Consider the following 17035-nt stretch of genomic DNA (forward strand, 5'->3'; position numbering starts at 1 on the left):
CATTATTACAATATCATTGGAAACTAGATGTTAGAAAGTTGTATATTTACACTGATTTTCCACAAACTTTGTGTACCACAACAGTTGTTACATGGAGTTTATTCTTATTGGTCCTGTTTTCTGTTGGAAATAATATTATAATTATTCCAATAAGTGTTACACAGGCTTGTACAGATCAGTATTAGGTGATTGCTTGTATACTATAAATACATATGAAGGGAGGGGTCACAGACATAGGTATTCTAAGGAAAACTGTAAACATAATGATGCCCCCTTTGGCAACTGATGTAACAAACAATGGTTAAATTGATGAAATGTTTTCATGAACAACAAGCCCTATACTGAAGGTAGGAAATAATATAAAGTCTGGGTAATGGCAAGTAGCTCCAGAATATTGATATGCAAAACAGATGTGACCAAAACCAGTGACCTATGAACACCTTTGAATTCATAAACTGCTGATCCATCAGAAATGTGACTGTAAAAAGACACAACATGGAACAGAGATACAAAAGAGGAATACCAGCTGTGGTATTATCCCTGTCAAACCACTAGGATATATAAACATACAGTGAGGGAGGAAGAAAGATAACAGGGTCCAAGTGATCCTGCACAAGGTTCCATTGAATGTACAACACAAACTGAAGAACTTGCATGTAAGCATGACCTTAGGTAATAAGGAATACCATGAAAGCCCAAGCATGACAAAGGAAGAATGTGGGAACAAATCATTATCCTGAGGTGCATCAGGAGATGGTATATCCAGTCTTGTGTTAGAAGAAACTGCAGCATACATGGTGGGCTCCAATGCATGACAAATTAAAACCTAAATCTCCTCAGCATAAAGAGTAGAGCCAAAAGCCACAGAAAATGTAGGTTGTTTTCAGTATCAGGACTAACAACAGTATTTGTTCTATGTGAAATTGTGCATCAATAATTTGGAAATTAAAGCAGGATATTTAAAATAAAACTGCAAATGGTCAAGAAAGTGTAGTTTAAAAATAATTGAGTTAAACACAAGAAAAATGAGAGACATTTGGATAACTAGTATGCCAAATTAAGAAGTGAAGATTGGATTTTTCCAGTGCAGGGAGTCAGCTTAACAAAGATAGTGTTGTATGTCCACTGATTGGTGGAGGGTTGTCACATGCTTAGCTGTATGCTACAACACAGCTGCACCATGGGAGTAGATGGCAGTATGAACGCTAGTGGTGAGCAAAAATTGTCAGTATAGAGGGTTGCAATGAGTGAGAACAGTGTTTTTTGTCAGGATATGTAAGGTATCTAAAAAACTCACAAATGGCCTTGTTTTTTATGACATAAGTGTTTTATTCATCAGTTTGGCTCAGAGGGGAAGTTCATCTCCATTTATTTTTGACTAAGAATTTGTTAAATTTGTTTGAATTAATAATTCTCCTATTCAAACACAAATATTCCAAAAATTATTGCAAAATACTAAATTAGAATTAATCTTCATATCTCTTAAATTTTCTTTTATTTAAATGAATCAATTTACATTATATCTGGAACATTTTAATTCAAATTCACCAAAACAATGCATTAAACAAGTTATCTGTTCAGTAGTATTTTGTTGTATCTAATTACAATATACAGGGTGGCCCGTAAGTCCCTACCCATCCATATGTTGTGTCTAAACAACATTATAATACTAATGATGAGTTGAAGGCAGCTGTTACTGCAGCATTTGGAACAATAACCCCTGCTATGTTGAGGAAAATGTCTCACAGAACACGGCGTCGCATAATATTAATCAGCGACAATGAGGGACAGCACACAGATACACTGGATACATAAGATATATGGATGGGTATGGACTTACAGGCCACCCTGTATATTAAGGATCCTTCTTCCAGCAAATTTTATAGTATTGTTTTGTTATCTGAAAATTACAACTGAGTGATTTTTTTTTCAGTCTGGTGACTAAACTGTTATAATTGAAAGGTCGTTCAGTTTACCAAAGAGAATAAAAGCATTTTCAGTTGAGTAATTGAATTATTTGATGATAATTCTACTAAAATAGAAGTTACTGGCATGTTTAAGAACATTGTTTATTCAATCAAGATATTCATTACACGTATATAAAGTACAATCTCTGGGGCCTAATACTAGTTATGTACCAAAAAAAATGATTTTATGTAAGCTTTATGGTATTAATTGTCAAAGTTACACACAATAGACATTTGAAAACTAAACTTTAGTCAATAGCTGTATTTTTCAGATAATTTTTTTATATAAGTTTTGATATGTGGCCAGTGGTTGTATGTCTGTTGCGAAATACTTGCCATTTATACTGAAAGGTCAATAGGATTTATCCTAAGAAGCTGTAACTGGTTTGACAACATTTGTTTTTAATCCATACTACACTGAGAACAATAAAAAACAATTAATATATCATTACTGTTATAAATTTAAATATTTGAAAATTTGATCCAATATAAAAAAATTAAAATGACTGCTATTATAATTCTTAAACCACAAGACAAAAGACAGGTGATAAACTTCTTGTTTTACATTTGCAAAATTGACTGGAATGTAGAACACATTATAAAAGTAAATATCTAATAACCAATTCTCCAGTTACAGAGTGAACATATAAGTATATATTCTGGAGTAAATTGTTGCTTCTTATTTTTAAACTGTATTGTTGTGTGTTAATTATTATCCCAATTATTATTGTTTATTATCATATGTTGTTTTAATACTCAATGTTTGCCCCAACCCCAATAGTTCTGTAAAATTGAAGACTTGTAATGCTGAAATTTGGATTTTAATTCCTGTAATGAACAGCAAATATGCTTAAAAATAGACTATCATGTTTTACAGCATGTAAGACATTTTTCTCCACCATAAAAAACTTCTAAAAACCATCCTGAATCTAATATTTGAAATGAAAGAAAATGCATCTATCATTGTTTTCCCTATCAGCTAAATTCTACCTAGTCTTTTCCCAACAAACTATAAATTAGAATATAAAATTTAATCTTTACAAAAATATATATGTAGCAATTTTTTTTTCATTAATTATAAGCCTAAAAATATTAGAGGACTTATATCGATAATAATAATCAAGGACATAACCTGAACAGTTCATCTGGTTCTTCAGAACAACTATGTCACTTAGCTCCTTAAATTGTTGGTTTACTGAAAAATTTTCTTGTTGTGCAAACTTGATTTAATGTGTTGCATATATGATATATTCTTTTATATAAGTTTTTCTTGATATTCACATTTCTTATTTTATGTTATTTTGAATAAACATCAATTTGTTTTCTTTTTCTAAATATTCTTTACTGGCATATGGGTGTGTCTTATATGCATTTTACATGGAGCACAGTATAAATGGTGTTATTTGTTTCTTCGTTGTACATTATATAGTGGTTATAATAGATTCTGAATGTAAAAATTTAATTCTTAGGATAAGTGGCAAACCTGTTGAATATTTTATTCTAAAGGCTTTGAAATAGTAAAATACATTTATTATGTAGAATACAATCAAAGTTATCAGAACATCATCAGCCATAATATTGTTTTGGATTAATTATTTATATTTTAAGAGTAACTAATACTTTCATTTATGTTAAAAGAATAACTTTTCTAGAACATCCATTTAATAAATGTCTGCTAGTAAAACATGTCAGCATTAACATAGAACATATAAATAAGGGTGTTCTTTAGGTATTTGTTTTACTATAATATTAATGTATATGCATAAAGTAAAAAAAAACAAAAACAAAGGTTGTAAAATGTTACTATTTGTATTTCAGAAATCAACACAGCAGTTATATGAGAACTTCTTAAAGAAACCAGTCTCTTTGGAAGCTATAAAGTATGTTTTTGTTTTGTTAACTTTTACAAAATTTCCTGTTACTTCAAAACTACAGTTTGACTTATTTTAAACAATAAATCCATGATAGTATAATTTCTGTGATCTTCAATAACAGTAAATATTCATTTTTATTTCAAACTAGATACCACTCAAAGTTGACATATTTCAATTGTGTAAGTGTCTTCATGTTTGAGATTAAGAAATTGTTGTACTACTTGTAAACACATATACATGTGATACTAAAGACATACTAAGAACATTGGCTTGTTTCCTTCATGTCATGATTCTTGAAACTAAAACCTTCTAATTATTTAAACTAAATGATTTTTCACTCAACAAAACATTGTTAAAACTGACACCCAAGGTGGAATAATGTCTACACTTTTCAATGTGGCATGGCTGGATGGTTAGGATACTAAACTCATAAGTTGTGGATTAGGGTTTGTAAACTCATTTCCAAGCATGCAATTTGTAACAGTCAATTCCACTTGTTGTTGATAAAAGTAGTTAGTGATTTAATGTTGACTAGCTATCTTCCATCTATCACTTCTAAATTAGGAATAGCAAATGCAGATAGTCCTGAGGTGGTTTTGGGCAAAATTTATTTATTTTTTTCAAATGATATTTGTGAAACAAAATATGAAAGTGCTTTTTTTTGAAAATTTTAACAGTTGCAAACTAGTTTGAAAATCATTTCAGATTTCTTTGTAAGTTTTTTTTTTTCTCTTTGGTATCTTAAACGTTTGAAACCATCTTATTGAAAAGTTTATTTTTAGCATCCATTCCCAAAATTCCTTTTTTTTTCAAATTTATTCCCACTAAAATAGAAATCTTCATTTTTGGATGCAGATATTTCGAGAAAAACATACTTTTTCTTTTAGCTTTCCAAGTATTCATTTTAGCTTACACTGAATTGAAGAAAATAAATAAATGAATAAAATTCTTGTCTTATTTACAAGAAAATAAATTTATGGAAATTTTTGTGACTCTTGACATCATTGCAGTAGATTTCAAAAGGTATAAGTATTTCATTTTTATCCATATTTTTTGTTTTCAGATCATCAGGTATAAAGGTCAATCTCATGTTTAAGAGTAAAGACTTTATGCTTTATCAACACTATCCAAAATATCAGGTAACCTTTTTTACAATAAATATATAATCATAGAAACAAACTTTACAACTGAGAACACTATGCTATTTCAGTAATAAGTGTAATGTCTTGGCATAATATATTTTTCAAGGATAAAATTATTTACAGCAGCTGAGCATATCATGACATTTGTATTAAAAGAAAAGTATTAAATATTACGATTTTAAATGTTAGCATTGGTTATATAAAAAGAGAAATAACTGAGTATGATAACAACATCAAATCATTTTAAACTTTGCTGATGGTTGTTAAAGAATTTAAAACAGTCAAGTATCTTTAGTGTTAATCTACTTATTCATTTCTGATGTACATAGGACGTGGAGCTCTTTAGCTACATTGGTGGATACGTTGGAATGTGGCTTGGTATCTCACTGGCAAATGTATTGGAAGTGATCACTAACTTCAGCATTAAAATTAAAAACTGGTATTTAAATCTAAAGGAGCAATCATCAAAGATTATAAAACCAATTCAAACTACTGATGTGACAGAAAAATGACACAATCTGAAAAGATGTATTGGATAATAAATCAGTTACTGTATCAGTCTTTCATAGAGTGTTAGCTTATAAAATGCGCACTAAACTATTGATTTATTTTGTGTGAATTAAATATTTAAAATGATATACCAGTTTGGTGTTCACTTGCTGACAAAGTCATATTATGGTGATTGTGATATCATATTTGTACTTTCATTTGTGTACTTATTTTTTGTGCTGTTATAGTATTAAATGCAGATCCCATCCTACACCATTTTGCATATCAAAATTTTTATGCTGAACTATAGAATTTTTAACTAAAGACAAACAAACCGACATAATACTATCTTTAGGTAAATATTTTTACCCTTGGTATCTCATACTTCACAAAGGTTTTCTTCCTTTCATTTATTATTTTGTAAAATATAAAAATAAATTATTTTCAATTTTCCACTTTTTTTTCTAAATATTTACTTGATTTAGTTTTTGTTGTGTAACATTGTTACTCTCACCTGGATAACAAAAATTGCTAACATGTATAAACTTTTGAAATTTTGTTATTTTAGATATTTATTTAACTTTATGTATTGTAGATTTTTAGAGCTGTAAATCACATTGTTTAATGATTCTTTTATTTATAGCAATTACATAGGCAAATTTTTATATTTCTACATAGGGAAAGAATTTCTAATTGCATTGAACATACTTTCATAAATCTATCTTTTTATGATTTTGAAGAAGGGAAAGAGTACTGAGTTTTTTGTTTTCTCTCTATCATCAGCTTCAATGTAATATGTATGTACATGCTGGTATTGGTAATATCCTAGTTCATCTTTTACATTGACAGTAGTTTAAATGGGTGTAGATGAAATGGGAATAAGCCTAAAAAGATACAATCATTGGTATGTCAAGTATAAAATAAGGTTTAGATACAAAAGTCAGTTTGGCACAAATTTAGATATGAAGAATTGTGGTGTTTGTGATGTTTACATTGCAATGCAGTAAACTTTTAGAATATTCACAGAATAATATGTTTATGTACATGCACATATGCACTGAAACATGTCATATAACCTAGCTTATTCTCAAGGAATCATTATACTGCTTTAAAGTTTTTTCATTCACATGGTGAGAGGACCTCCTACAGAAGGTTCTGTAATTTCAGTTTACCTCCTCTGGGATCTGAACATCCACCCACCCATGTGTTTGCCATACATAGCAACCTATGGAAAGGAGGAAAGGATCCTGGTGGTTGAGGAATCCAATCCTAACACACCACTTTGGCTTTGAATTTCTGTAGACAGGTGGCCTTTAGGTAAGCCCCCAGGGTCAATCAGGTAGTTAACCTTGGCTGGAACCAATCAAGTACCAGTGTTGGACATTCACAACACGTACTGTGAACACTGTGTCTGATGATGGTGTTTGAGTATAGTGCTCACAAAACCCTGGTGTTGCTGCAGTGTTCATGTTTGGCAGTGCAGTGCATTTTCTCTTAGGACTCTGTAGCGTGTTAGGACAGTGGGCACCGAAATGTTCGAATCTTATTATGCCCCCATTCATGAACAAGAAATAAAAATGAAAAACATATAATTGGAAAACAACCATGTACAGATGACTTTGTAATACAGTCACCATCAAAGTTGGACTCTAACCCTCAATTTCTTATTCTGCATTCACTGCCTGAGAAATCGTTAGGGCAGATGTCCTCCTTTTTCATTCAAAGTGGATTAGAGAAGCTTGCTGGCTACCCCACGTCAGTAAGGAAGCTGCACTTAGAAGACATCTTGGTCGAAACATCTTCACCACAACACACCATATGCTTCCTGATTTCAAAGAGCATTGGGAATATACCCATCGAGGTTACTCCCCATGCTACTTTGAATTCCTCAAGAGAAATTATTGTTGAGTGAGTCTTGAAGAACATTTCAGAGTCAAAGATCCTTGCTGGTTTTGTCAGCTAAGGCATTTATGTGGTGCACTGAATCTCCACTCACAAAGACAGAATAATAATGCCTGCTAATGTTCTGATTTTAACATTACATCACCATGTCCACCTGCCACAGTGGAGTCAGGTTATCTGAACTGTATGGTATGGCCGTGTATTCCCAATCCTCTCAGATATTTCCAATATCAGCAGTTCAGTCACTCAAAGACATCATGTTATGGTTCTTTAACATGTGCTTGTTGTGGTGACAAAGACCATGATGCCTAAAAGTGCAAACTGAAACCACAATGGTTTGCACCTCTCTTAGTTTTTGCCCGCAGTGGGTGGAGGAGAAAGAGGTGCAATGTATAAAGACTGTGAACAATATCTTCTACCCAGAGGCTTGGAAGTTATTTTCCCCCACTCCATCTCAGACATACGTAATGCACTCCACTTCACTGCTGCAGTGGGAGTGCAGACAGATCTCTTTATGCCTTCAGCAGAGGTGTTTGCAAAACATCTGAAGAATCTTTTACACTCCGTGATTAAAAGAGTTGATAGGTCTACATCTACTCTCATCTATGTTCCTGCCATTCCTTCCAATGGTTGCTCATTTCCACTTTCTTTGGCTTTATATTTGGGCATTTCTTCAGATTCACCTTCTTCTCCAGCCCTGAGATATAAAATTATTATTTGTTCACACCCTCAGTTGCTGGAATCTTCATCCACAAACAGAGACCTGCCTACTCAACCCAGGATCCATAGAGGTCAATAGACCTTCATCCAATAGAGAGAAAAAAAAAGCAGTCAAAAATAGAAAGGCACCCTGTCTCATTCTTTTCCACATAAATGAAATTAACCACTTTCATACAGTGGAACTGTCAGGGGTTTCTTCAGATATAGATGGCATTAAGGATTTGATTGATTCTTGTCATCCTGTGTCTCTCTGCAGGCAGGAAATGTTTCTGAAACCACCAATGCAGTTACCTTTTCAGGCAGTTTTCTATGTACAGAAATAACAGATTGTGTGATGGATGAATGCACAGAGGGGTGGCACTCCTGCTCAATCAAAATGTGGCCACCCTGTCTTTGCCACTTGATACACCTTTGGAAGCCATAGCCAACAGTGTTTCCTTGAGTTGTACTATCACAATTTGTTCTATCTACCTGTCTCCTGAAGCGACCTATGGTCAGTCAAACCTTGATTTCCTCATTAAACAGTTACCGTCTTCCTTTTTAAAGGACTCAATTCCCTCTGGGTTGGTGCTGTTATTGATGGGAGGAGTAGTTCCATGCACCTATTCAGTCTTTTTTTAGTGCTATTGATCTCTCTCTCTGCTCCCCTTCACTTTTCTGTCACTTTTCTTGGATGGTTGACAGTAACCCATGGGGCAGTGATTATTTTGAGAGAGACTGGCTCTGGTTGATGCTAGTTGACTTGTGTGTCTCAATATAAGTTGGACCAGGCCAATTAGCTCTCTTTCACTGCTCTCTCAGAACTTAATCCTGCTGTTTTCTGTAAGCCTTCGATAGATGAGTGCATGGCAACAGTAACTGATTGCTGTCCATGAAACTTAGTGTATTCCTAAAACCTCGACATGTTTTCCATGGTATTTTTGCCCATGGTGGAATCCTGCCTGTTACATGGCATAGAAGGCTCAGAAATGGGCCTGGGGTACCTTCCTTAGGTATCCTACACTTTTAAACTGCATTGCTGTTCAGTGAGCCCGTGCACATACTGGCAGATCAGACGTTAAAGCCAGAAGGAATTTTGTATTAAGTACACAACTAACATCTCTCCTGCCACCAGTTCCAAAGTCATATAGGACAAGATTTGGAAATTCAGTGGGCAGTATACTTTTTATCCCCTTTCGATCTTTCTCTTTGATGACCAGGAAGTTGCTGATGCCCAGATCCTCACCTATACTCTTAGAGAAAGCTTTTCTCGTGTATTTAGCACATCTGCTTCATCTCCCACCTTCTTAGTCATTAAGACCCTGCAGAGTGATAACCATCCCCAAGTGTGATTTTCTTTTGAGTCACCTGAAAAAGGCTGATATTCTCGATTAAAAGTACTGTCTTCTATTTGCCAAACATCTTTTGAACAATTCTTCCATTCCCATTTACACTGATGGTTTGAAATCAGGTGATTCTGTTGACTCTGCCATGGTTTGTTGTGATTCAGTGCTTGTATAGAGGATCCATTCTGTAGTTTCTGTGTTCACTGCTGAATTATACTTCATTTCCCTTGCCCTGGATTACATAGAAACTATGCAGTACATAAACTATATACAGGTAAACATCGATATAAAACGCATCGATAAAGCGCGATAATCAGTTGGGCGCGATGGGGTCTTAGGCCCCAAATTTTTTGGGGTTTCTACAGAGGCCGCCGCTTAATATTACCACTGCTTAATGTAATCAGCCGGTTAATGTGATCAAAAATCAAAAACCAAATCCACTTCAATCTTTTTGTATGGTTTTCACGCTGCATATTGTGATCAAACCCCGGCCTGCATGTAATAATTCCTGGCGCTGTCAACTGCAGTAAAGTACATAATCTGCCAGTCATAGGATAGCTCTCAGTGCGTAGGCAAGAAGTATCAAAACTTTATTTTCATTAAAACCACAAGTCATCCTTGATCGACCGATGGATGACGAAGGATGAGTCATAAACACTCATACGCCAGTGACAGTGGCATGAAGTGCTGCAAACGATAGCGTCAATGTTGAAACCATATAAATTTCTAAGAAACAGCTCGCTCCCCAGAAGCTTTCAGACGAAATAGTTTCTTGGAAATCTGTGACGTCAGCTATTCCCTTTTATTCTAATATCGCCGAATAACTGAAAGGTCTTGTAACACCAGCTCGTAGGCAGAATTTCGTCGACCGAATCAATTTTGTCATGAGTGAATGGGATAGTGACCATCCGGTGGCGACAGACTGCGATTTTCATATTTTTTCAACATACAGCGTATTTATACCCATAGAGAAGTGAGGCACCAAAAGGAATGCTTACACAGTACAAGAGAAGCAGTGGGCCGAGATTGACGAAGTAGCACCAGTTACCCAGCCACCCCTCACAGATGAAGAGATCCATAAAGCAATAGAGAACCCAGCGGCAGCACCCACAGATTTTACCACTCCAGATGAAGAAGAAGAAGATGACCCCATTCCAGAAGAACTCAGGAATTGCATCACCTCAACTCAGGCAGTGCAGTACACAGAACAACTTCTATATTGGGCAGAACACCACAATCTAGGAATTTGCAAGATACTACAGATCCAGGACCTAATGAGAACTGCGAAGAGGATGCGGAACCAAGGAGGAAGACAACAGACACTTTTGGAGGCTTTTGAAAGAAAGAAGACTACTGAATAACTATAAATTTGTGCATTTCAACTTGTTTTATGTGCTTACTATATTTTATTGTTATTAAATTTTTTGAAAAATCCGTTTTGTTTCAGTACTGAATTTGTATTTTAAATTTTGCCATGACATTTTTTTATCTGGTAATTATTTGACTTCAGTTTGTACTTAGATTTTAATAATTAGTAAATAAATTATCAAAATTAATTACTATATGTATTAACTTTTAAAATTGAACTAATTTTAATCAGCGTCTAATCGTAAAAACGATCACATGATTGCTCTGACGGAACTACTTTTAGAATATTAGCCGCCATCAAAGTAATGAATTCGATAAATTTCTTTAGAATTCTGCTTTTTACATTTAATTTCAGTCTTAAAATTGAGTTTAATAAATAAAAAAAATGCTATATCATTGGTGTAAGTAGTTTTGTTTGTTTTTCTTTATTTCACTACAAAACGCGTAAATTTTGCATTATCGCTCACCCCGAGCGTCAAAACAATATATAATCAAATCGGTATGAGGTGCAATCAGATACAACGTGGTCGAATTTTTTGGACCCCAACTAGTGCCTTATATCGATGTTTGACTGTATTTATACAGACTCGCTTAACTCTCTACTGGCATTGGAATTGCTTCATGTTAGTTCTCACCCTGTTCTTGTCAATATTCAAAACCAGCTGGTCTATTTCTCTTTATCATCCACTTCTATCCAGTTTTTGTGGATACCAGGCCACATTCGTATTCACGGGAACAAGCTCGCTGACACCACAGTTAAGTTTGTCTGCTCTGGTGCAATCACTGTTATGCCTATTTCAAACATTGGACACCCATATACTCGAGGCTGAGCTCTGCACCAGTTGGAAGTCAATTTAGAGTGAGCAACATGATAACAAGCTTTTCCAGATACAACCTTTTAATGGACTTTGGCCATCTTGCTTCTTTAAGAATCAGAAGGAGAAAGTTGTCCTAACTAGGCTACACATTGGTCATAGTTTTTAACTTATCATTTTCTTTTATTTGGTACTGATGCACCATTGTTTGATGTGTGTGACATTTAAGTCATAATAGCCAACGTTTTACTGCCATGCTGCCATTATGACCATAAGCAATGCCACCATTTTAGACATATTTTTACTGTGGGTTTACCCTTGATGTTGGACAGAATTATTGGCTATGGTGACACTGTCCACCTTTTTAAGTACCATTTTATTACTCAGAACTTTTAATTGTTAAATTCTCTTCTTGGAAGAAATTGTGCATTTTTTTCTATTTTAGGGAAGTGGTGAAAATTGTTCCAGTAATTATAGACTTAGTCATTAGTCATACATCAGTTGTAAGAAAAGTTTTGGAAAATCTTTTAAAAAATGCAGTATGAAGTCATTTAACAAAGTTTAGAATTTTATTGGATTGATAGCATGAGTTTACCAAGGATAATCTTGCCTTATAAAACTTTTAACATTATTTGGAAAGGTTACTACTTATGTATATGAAGATAAGGTTGTAGATTTGATGTATCTGGATTTTCTGAAAGTAATTGACAAGGTGCCACAAAAAGGCTTGTAAAATATTGTGTGTATGGGTGTGGGGAATTAGTATTTGAAGAAATTCTTACTGTTATTTCTCTACACTTTTCACAAGCTTTTTCTCGTACATCTTTTTTGATGTCGTAATTTCCTGTTTCACCACCTTTATTATTAGTCTATGATCTTCTAAGTCTCTTATCGTACCAGTCAATTTAAATTTTTTAAGTTTCTGATCCTTTTTATCTCATTTTATCTCTCAAACTCTTTGTGAGCCAATGTTTTTCACTTGCTGATATCCTTTTCTTTCTATAAGTAATATGCTTACCTTGAAATTTAAAAATTTGTCTTTGAAATTTTCCACATCTGATCAGTGTCTCTAAGTAACTCAGCTGCCAATTCACAACAGATAATTCTTCTCACATTCCTTTAATTTTTTTTTGTAAATCTGTAACCAAAATGTTGTTATTCCTTACTTATGCAGCAAAACATTGAACTTAATAAAGTAATCATTACTTGCATCAAGATGTTACCCAGTTTCTACCTTTTTAATCATTTCTGTATTTGAAGTTAACATTATATCTGAAATAGGAGGTTTCCTTGAATAGTTGGTGAAGAAAGCCAGCCTGAGAAGTTTCTGAAAACTATTCTCCCTCTTGGTTTGACCTTGGTGGCCTGTAAAAAGTTCCCACAAAAGCAGTTTCTTTTTATATTCACTAACATAAACCCAAATGGATTAAACTTCCTTGCTATTATCTTTAAGATCCTCAACTTCAACAAGATGTAACTCATAGTTTATGTATAAAACAACTCCTCCATTTATTTAATACTCAATTCCTATTAAATAGCTTGCAACTCTGTGTTTAAAATGCTCTTCAATCATCAATATCATCTACATTTAACCATGTTTCAGTTATTCTCATTACATCAAAGTACTTCATTCCTACTAATGCTCTGAAGATCTATTTTATTTTTTATGCTTCTAGCATTACAACAGTAACAATCCAGCCTATTCTTATAAGTACCTCTATAATCATTTTCTATACTAAACTTTTCTTTGCCCCTTTTTCTTTTTTAATATAGTTTTTCTGGCCCTCAACACTGTCTAGTCCTAGTTTGAAACTTCCCTTAAAGCTGAGTTACTAGCCTTAGCAAACAAGCCAGCCCTACCCTATTTAAATATAAACCATCCATTCCCCAAAGCTCCTTTCATCCACTTAATCAATTGCACAAACCCAAACAGCCTATTTGCTCATCCTTACATATTAACCTAAGTCTATCATTTAGCCCTAGAGATCTGCTTATAACTTCATCTCCACAGTCAATTTTAGGTATTATCACTGACAAAATTAAGTTTTGGCCTTTTTCTTTAAATGACTTGAATAACATTTAATAACATTCTTTAAATGACAAATAGTTGACTATCTATCAACTATTTGTAATTATTAATTAGTTCCTCTGACATACTTTTCCCTACATATTATTAGCCCCTGTATTCATCAAAAACTGCATCTCTGCTAGCCTCTTTTATTATATTTCCTGTGCTGTTAGTTACAACCTCCATCTGTACCCAGTGTACCATAATCTGATTCTTTTCTCTTCACAGACTATCATATCTATATACCTTGTCAAGGAATAACTTTTAACTATAACCTCCTTGTCATCAACATCCTTCTCTGATCTTTTTGTTTTCCTTTGCTCCAATATTTCCTCATCTGCATGAGCCAAGGGCTGAAATTTGTTGCTCAACAAAATAGATTCATTATAATTAAATTCACTACTTTTACTCTAATAGTAAAAACGTTATGAAGACGTACACAATCCTCCTATTGAGCCAAAAAGAATCATATAATGGGATCCAGATGCGAGTGAACTACTAATTACATACAATCTCTACTTAAGTTATGCTTTCATGTAACAACAGAATTTCACAAACAACTGGTGTATAGAGTGATATAATACTTTTGTTTGTTTTATAAATGTAATTGAAAACAATGAGCAAATGAAGTCTGTACCTGAATCAGACAAATATCCAATGTGATAATTGTTGTTCAGTTCTCAGTAAAAGTTTATAAGAATATGGAAAATATTTTTCTTTTTATCTCCCTAACAATGACAAAACAAGTTTGCATCTGACCAAAAAATAGCATTAAGTGAACAAAATGTCAAAAGTTGGAGGAACCAGTTTTAACGCAAAAGACAATGTAAGACTTGAGAGAATGCAACAATGTGTCAAAACTAGCTCTTTCATTTCCAATACTTCTGACTGTTCAATTTGCTGTAGCCTTTTTTATTTACTAATACACATGATATTGTCTTGTAAAAAGTTTCAATTTACTTTTACTATAAAAATATTAGAAAATTTATATACATGACAAATTTAATGGGTTTCAATTTTATTGTGCATAACTGTTATTTTTTATTTTATCAATTTCTGGCCTGGCCAAGTGGTTAAGCTGCTCGAATCATAATATGAAGGTGGCGAATTCAAATCCCCGTCGCACCAAACATGCTTGCTCTTTCAGTCCTGGGGGCATTATAATGTTATGGTCAATCCCACTATTCATTGGTAAAAGAGTAGCCCAACCCTATTTAAATGTAAACCAAAATTCATAAAACAAAAACAAAACCAATTTTTCAGTATTTGATTTTTTTCAAGATATTAAAACAAATATTTTGTTAATCCATTATTTTTTCTTAGAATACACCATTTAAAGTTAATACAACAGTAAGCTTTAATTAACTAATCAACCAATCAACATGATAATTTGTTGGATCTAGGTGTATTTGCGATACATGTCCTATCGCATGTATAGCAACCAAAAACACGAACACAATACTTTGTGTGGTGGTATTCACAGATACCACCCTTACGTGATTTATTTTGTCAGTGAATTCCTGCAAAATTGGTTAAAAATTACGATTTGTTTTAATTTCATCTTTAAACATAAGTTTGAATTAAATGAATATATTGCTGAATTATAAAATGATATTCTCTCTTTCATGAAACTTTATACAAACAAACTTGATACATTTTGCAAAAGTAGATGCATTTTATCTCAGCCAGTGTGTAGGTTTGAAACTATCTTGTTATGGGTCAGATACTAGCTGCTTACAACCAGCCCAAAGAAGCTTCAAGCCATAACACTATCTTTCCTTTGAATTACTGAAAGCACTGAATCACAAATAGACAGTCCCACCAACACAGTATTTCCAACTAATATGCACACTTTGATTCTCAAAATTCAGAATGGGTGGTCTGCAGTTACATAACAGAAAACATAGAAACTAAACTACGTGATGATATCATTATCTGAATATTTGTGCCTGACTATATAAGGGTTAAGATAAAGAAGATGGTAAGCTCACAAGAGAAGCTCAACTCTACCAGCAACCTTCTTTGCATTACGAACATAAAAAGATAACCATTGATGGTATTCATTAATATTCAGAAGAAATGAGACTGCCAATAAAATCATATTAAGGAGAATCAATAGCACAACACAGTTAGAAAACCATTGATAAAACCAGTAGACATGATGGATCAACAACTGTTGACACCACTACTAGAATTCTTATCTAATACTCAGCTGTTGGTCATGTAATGTAAATTTTCCCATTATGGCTGAATAGGGATATCTAGATAAAATGCTATGTTATTATCTCATTTTGGGCCAACCTAAGTTTGTGTGTTGGATGTTTTTAAACAAATACATTATGGTTCAGTCAAGAGTATCTGGGCCATATGTTTTGTGATCATTTCGCGTCAGTTTATCCCAGATTTACATGAATGTATTCTTATCAAAATTTATCTTATGACACTTATAAATGTAAAAAATGGTTTTCTACTTAAATTTAGACAAGAGAAAAAATTCAGAATTTGCAATAAATATATGTTGATAAAAGGTAGTTCTACCTTTCAAATCATTCATAATGTGGTGCCTTAAATTGTTAACATTAATATAAAAGTGTCTACAAGATGGTAAGTTGCCAAAAAACTTTTATGTTCTTGTTTTTGTTTTCTGGGAAAAATCAGATTTTAATTTATATATGCTAATAATCCATATTTCTTTACTTGTCAAGTTAACTATTTTGTACTAAATACATATATGGTATTTAAATACAAAACTGAAATGAATTATTGAGCATTAAATCACCCTTTTTACCAAATTTGCATTCAATAATCCAATTCACTTGTAACCAATTTGATTGGGGAAATATTTTAGGTGGAAGAAGAATTTTAATGGAGAAACGTGGTGTGATGTATTTGGAAACAAATTGTGATCTAGATACAAGAGAACATTGGTGTGTTGATAAAGAATATGTGTATCATCAAGGGTGAAATTATCTGACCAATAACAACCACAGGAAAAAAGAATATAAAACAGGTTTTTAAGTATAAGGTGGTATAAGGAACAGATAGCCAATGGTTTGAAAGGAGTTTGGGTAAGGGCATGGAGAACTACATTAAGATTCCAATCTGGAAGGGGTTGTAGGATGGGATGAATGAAGAAGGTACATGACAGAAGAGGGAAAACTTCATGACAATGAGAAAAATGGAAAATATTTGATAAAGCTGCCCAATGATTAGCAATGGTAGACACAGAAAAACAATGTCAATCATCTAGGTATAAAATTCTTAGACATGAAGAAGGGAAGTAATCAGGGTGTATATACCAACAACAGAAAATGCAGCATTTTTTCTGATAAACTATTAGGATGAATATGAATTGATTGGAAAAT

At 33.2% G+C, this 17035-nt stretch overlaps 1 protein-coding gene across 1 annotated transcript in view; it reads left to right on the forward strand.

Annotated features, from left to right (window-relative positions):
* LOC143253349 (degenerin-like protein unc-105) overlaps positions 1 to 11183 on the forward strand; it is a 58692-nt gene extending 47509 nt beyond the window's left edge. Inside the window, exons 9-11 of the mRNA XM_076507092.1 lie at positions 3786 to 3847; positions 4905 to 4980; positions 5313 to 11183. Coding sequence (XP_076363207.1) covers positions 3786 to 3847; positions 4905 to 4980; positions 5313 to 5495 — 321 coding nt within the window. The 3' untranslated portion in view covers positions 5496 to 11183. The remainder of the gene's footprint in view (positions 1 to 3785; positions 3848 to 4904; positions 4981 to 5312) is intronic.
* The last annotated feature ends 5852 nt before the right edge of the window (positions 11184 to 17035 follow it).

Source organism: Tachypleus tridentatus, chromosome 6 (assembly GCF_004210375.1).
Source record: "Tachypleus tridentatus isolate NWPU-2018 chromosome 6, ASM421037v1, whole genome shotgun sequence".
NCBI lineage: Eukaryota > Metazoa > Arthropoda > Merostomata > Xiphosura > Limulidae > Tachypleus > Tachypleus tridentatus.